Source organism: Salvelinus alpinus, chromosome 1, assembly GCF_045679555.1.
Source record: "Salvelinus alpinus chromosome 1, SLU_Salpinus.1, whole genome shotgun sequence".
Classification (NCBI taxonomy): Eukaryota; Metazoa; Chordata; class Actinopteri; order Salmoniformes; family Salmonidae; genus Salvelinus; species Salvelinus alpinus.
In genome coordinates this window covers 50,076,681-50,081,141 of record NC_092086.1, presented here as the reverse complement: position 1 = coordinate 50,081,141, position 4,461 = coordinate 50,076,681, and the positions used below count along the sequence as shown (strand labels likewise).

Sequence of the window (4,461 nt, the reverse complement as noted above, 5' to 3'; positions counted from 1 at the left end):
TGCTGTGGAAATAGGACAATTTTATTGTTAAGTTGAGACATATTGAGTGGAATGCGGGGACTTGCATATCCTTCCTTCAAAATAAAGACACAGCGACAAACTTTAAAGAATCAGGGAAGGTTATGACACTTGACCATCTTACAGGCACGTTTCATACCACTGGGCTAGGAGGGACATGTCACTGAGGACCATGGATGAGGTGGTGTGGACAGCATGCTAGTAAACCAAAGATGATTCTGTAGAGGATCCAATCAAGTAGAGGGGAGTACAGCACTGGGACTCCATGGCAATCAAACTGAGGATTTTAGGAAAGCTAGCTGTGAGAGGACATTTGACAGGCCATCGACACAATAGACTAAGTCAAAGGGATGGGTAGATTCAGAGTCAAATTTTGAATATATGGCTCTGGGTAGATTAGTTCAGATCATTTGTACAATGTAATTTAAAGTTATGAGTGGAAAAACAAGGGTGCTTTGGATCCTACGCTACTTGTGTATAGCAGCATCTTATTCACCCATGGAAGTTTGTGCTTGGCTAAGATTAATGTAAATCCAGTTGATTAAATAGCTTGTCCTCTCAGATCAATAAATCCCCAGTATTGTGATTGCTGTGGTGGTTACAATAGTGCTAAAATGTTCCATCCTCCATGACATTCCATACAGCTCTTCCCCTAAATTAACACAATTACAACTTCTTCATATCACAGGACTCTGTCACTGCGCTGAATTTGCCAGACAAAGCCAAGATAATTTACTGCATCACCAATTTTGTATTTTTGACAGAACTTACTATATGTAGTTTACCATAGATCAAGCCTAAGGCTCCCTCCTCTTCCCCACACACTGCCCAGACTTCAGAACCTTATCATGGATCTTTCCACACTCCCAAGCCGCCATTATTTCACCAGTCCATAGTTAGTCGGAGTGGGAGGAGAGAGTGTGAAGGTGGACGCCCGTTCCCTCACCCCCTCCCCACCCTCCATGGCCCATGCATTGGCTGGTCACAGGGAGGGGCGGTTAGGTCAGAGTGTGTGAGTCTCACTGGGGCAGCTGGAGGAGTGTGCCCTGGCCGGCGGGCAGGTAGGTGATGTTGCGGGAGCGGGACAGCTGGAAGGCGATGTCCTCGGCAGCCTCCAGCTTACGCAGCTCTACCAGGCCGTCTCCAGCCTCCTGCAGGGAGTTAGCAATGAGCAGGGCGGCCTGGGAGTCACCCTCCGCTGAGATGATGGCTGCCTGTTTCTGTTGCTCGGCCTGGGGGGGGAAGTAGAGAAGAAACACACCGTTCACTTCTATTCATCCTTTATAAAAAGGTGTGCAAGGTCAGAATCACTTGGTTGTTCAGGGTCACTTCCAACTTCAAGTGTATTAAATGCATGTTTATCATTCTTATCACCTTAAAGAATAAATCTGTCAATGTCTCAAAACAAACCCTTTCATCCTTACCTTCTCCACGACAAACCTGGCCCTCTCGGCCTCCTGCTGAGCCACCTGCTTCATCTCAACAGCCTCTGTGAACTCCTTACCGAACGTCAAGTGTGTCTGTTGGAGGAACATGAGGTCTTCAATTAAAAACACAGAACATGTACAAGTGATGACCAGAGCCACTGGATAAAACACTGTTGCTTCCCTACTCATTAGAACAATGAAATGAAACATTAGCGCAGAAAAATATTGTTCACACAAGACAAAATTATAAATCATAGGAATTAGTTGTTTTGAGTGTATTATTCCTTTAAACAGCAGCTCACCAGTGAGACGTCATCCAGGATGAGGCCGAAGGTGTTGGCTCTTTCTGTCAGGTCGTCACTGACCTGCCGAGACACCAGCTCTCTCTGGGTAATGAGCTCACCGGCATCAAACCGGGCCTGTGAGGTGCACACAAACACACCCATATAAAACACAAGGAAATAACAGGATAGCATAGACTTTACTGCAACCCAATGCCACGCAGACGCATGACAAGGCCTAAGAGGTGGAAACTCAAAAGTCTGTTTTTATCCCCAAACACCAGGGTAAAACCTTATAACGGAAATGCGGCATTAGTCTAACACTCACCACCACGGACTTGAGGACCTCTGTGGTGATGGATGGCAGTACCCTCTCGTCGTAGTCCTCTCCGATGCTGGTGAAGATGCGTGGGAGCTGGCTAGTCACCGGCCGGAAGAGGATGCGCAGTGTGATGTTTACATTCTGCAGATCTGTGTGTGGGGGGGGGGGTAAAAGCTTTTAGTATGCCAGAGAAAGACTAAGTGTGAAGGCTTATATGCCGGTCCTCGTGACTCATGTTAGTTACCTTTGCTGCCTGTGATGACAGGCACGTTGCGTGGACGAGAACGACAGTCAAAGATGATAGGCTTCTGTACCCAGGGAATGAGGAAGTGGGTTCCCTCGCCAACTACGGCGTCTTGCACTCCCCGGAACCTGTCAAATATAACTGCCCGATGACCTGCGTCAACTGAAACATTAAGAAATATTAGGACAATTCAGGTTGGTAGTGTTACGGAATTCACAACTTTAAGCCTTATGTCATACCACCCTGCATACCACTGCTGGCTTGCTTCTGAAGCTAAGCAGGGTTGGTCCTGGTCAGTCCCTGGATGGGAGACCAGGTGCTGCTGGAAGTGGTGTTGGAGGGCCAGTAGGAGGCACTCTTTCCTCTGGTCTAAACAAAGATCCCAATGCCCCAGGGCAGTGATTGGGGACACTGCTCTGTGTAGGGTGCCGTCTTTCGGATGGGACGTTAAACGGGTGTCCTGACTCTCTGAGGTCATTAAAGATCCCATGGCACTTATCGTAAGAGTAGGGGTGTTAACCCCGGTGTCCTGGCTAAATTCCCAATCTGGCCCTCAACCATCACGGTCACCTAATAATCCCCAGTTTACAATTGGCTCATTCATCCCCCTCCTCTCCCCTGTAACTATTCCCCAGGTCGTTGCTGCAAATGAGAACGTGTTCTCAGTCAACTTACCTGGTAAAATAACGGTAAAAAAAATAAAAAATAAAAAATCATAAATTCTAGTATTGCAGCAGGTAGCCTAGTGGTTAGAGCGTTGGACTAATAACCGGAAGGTTGCAAGATCAAATCCCTGAGCTGACAAGGTAAGAATCTGTGCTTCTGCCACTGAACAAGGCAGTTAACCCACAAATTCTTATTCATTGAAAATAAGAATTTATTCTTAACTGACTTGCCTAGTTAAATAATGGTAAAATAGAATAAAAATCCAGGTGTTTCCATGATATCAAGATCAATTTACAGAGTTCAATGTCTCACCATTGAAGAGGGCTGAGTTCACAACACCTCCACCAACGGCGAGGGCCAGCCCCAACTTCCCGATGGATTCAAATAGTTTCGCCATGTCTGCAGCCCTGAAAAAAAAAAGATTAAATATTATAGCGAGCTATTCATTGCCATGTGAGCTCACCAGATACGCAATAATATAATTAAGAGCTAGAGTTGTATGTGGTGGTATAATATATCTGCATGTAGGCAAGTAGCTATTAATGCTATCCAGAGCTCGGAGTTATTCAATTCTGACGTGATGGCCTTGGTCTGTCAATGATGCCAACGCTACATTAGCTAGCCAAGCAAGCAGACTTCGCAACAAAAACGACTAAGACTATTTAACTAGCTATGTGAATTGAAACATGAAACACGCAATGTCACACCTGGACCTGTCATGCCAAACGACAGTGTTTGTTACCCTGATCTAGAGCTATCATGACAATCTGTAACTACATGCTCACGCAGCGACATGAACTTGCAAATCGGTCGCTCGTGTCCATGTTACTCAATACATACCTTCTCGGTTTACTGAATAATTACACACATAACTAGTCACACAGCAATATCTGACTATTAGGGAGCTGTGTTAATAATATTTTGATACACGTATATGGTCATAACTACATTAGCACTAACCTACTGTTTTGTCAGTTCTGTCTATGACCTCCACCAGATCCGACGTTAGAACGCATGAATTATTTTTCTACAAAGCATGCGCGTCAACTTGTAACAAACTCCTCTCTGATTGGATAAGTAGTGCTCCGGGACTTGTTTATCGATTCAATTCATTGGCTAGTGAGAATATCGCTGAGCATTCTGGTTGCTGAAGTTCACCAACTATGATAATAGTAATATTACGATTTAATTAAGCAATAAGGCACAAGGGGGTGTGGTATATGGCCAATATACCACGGCTATTGGATGTTCTTAAATACGACCCAACGCGTAGTGCCTGAATACAGTCCTTAGCCGTGTTATATTGGCCATATACCACAACCCCCGACGTGCCTTATTGCTATTATAAACTGATTACCAACGTAATTAGAGCAGTAAAAATACATGTTTTGTCATACCCGTGGTATACTGTCAGCCAATCAGCATTCAGGGCTCGAACCACCCAGTTTATAATGATAATTAAATATTTCTGTCATTTGAACAGAGTTGAATCACAGAGTTTCT

The 4,461-nt window shown here is 44.9% G+C and overlaps 1 protein-coding gene across 3 annotated transcripts; it reads right to left on the bottom strand.

Annotated features, from left to right (window-relative positions):
• On the bottom strand, positions 1-4,076 carry LOC139579057 (prohibitin 1-like). 3 transcript variants are annotated; one of them, XM_071407288.1, is made up of 7 exons: positions 3,919-4,076; positions 3,271-3,365; positions 2,293-2,454; positions 2,055-2,197; positions 1,748-1,864; positions 1,443-1,538; positions 1-1,250 (listed from the first exon to the last, which is right to left on the bottom strand). In XM_071407288.1, the coding sequence occupies exons 2-7, from the start codon at positions 3,353-3,355 to the stop codon at positions 1,038-1,040; spliced, it is 816 nt and encodes a 271-aa protein (XP_071263389.1). In that variant the 5' UTR covers positions 3,356-3,365; positions 3,919-4,076; the 3' UTR covers positions 1-1,037. The 3 variants fall into 3 exon arrangements, with proteins under 3 accessions (XP_071263389.1, XP_071263398.1, XP_071263404.1); XM_071407297.1 differs by having other exon boundaries at positions 3,923-4,034; XM_071407303.1 differs by having other exon boundaries at positions 3,799-3,951.
• Between the last annotated feature and the right edge of the window lie 385 nt (positions 4,077-4,461).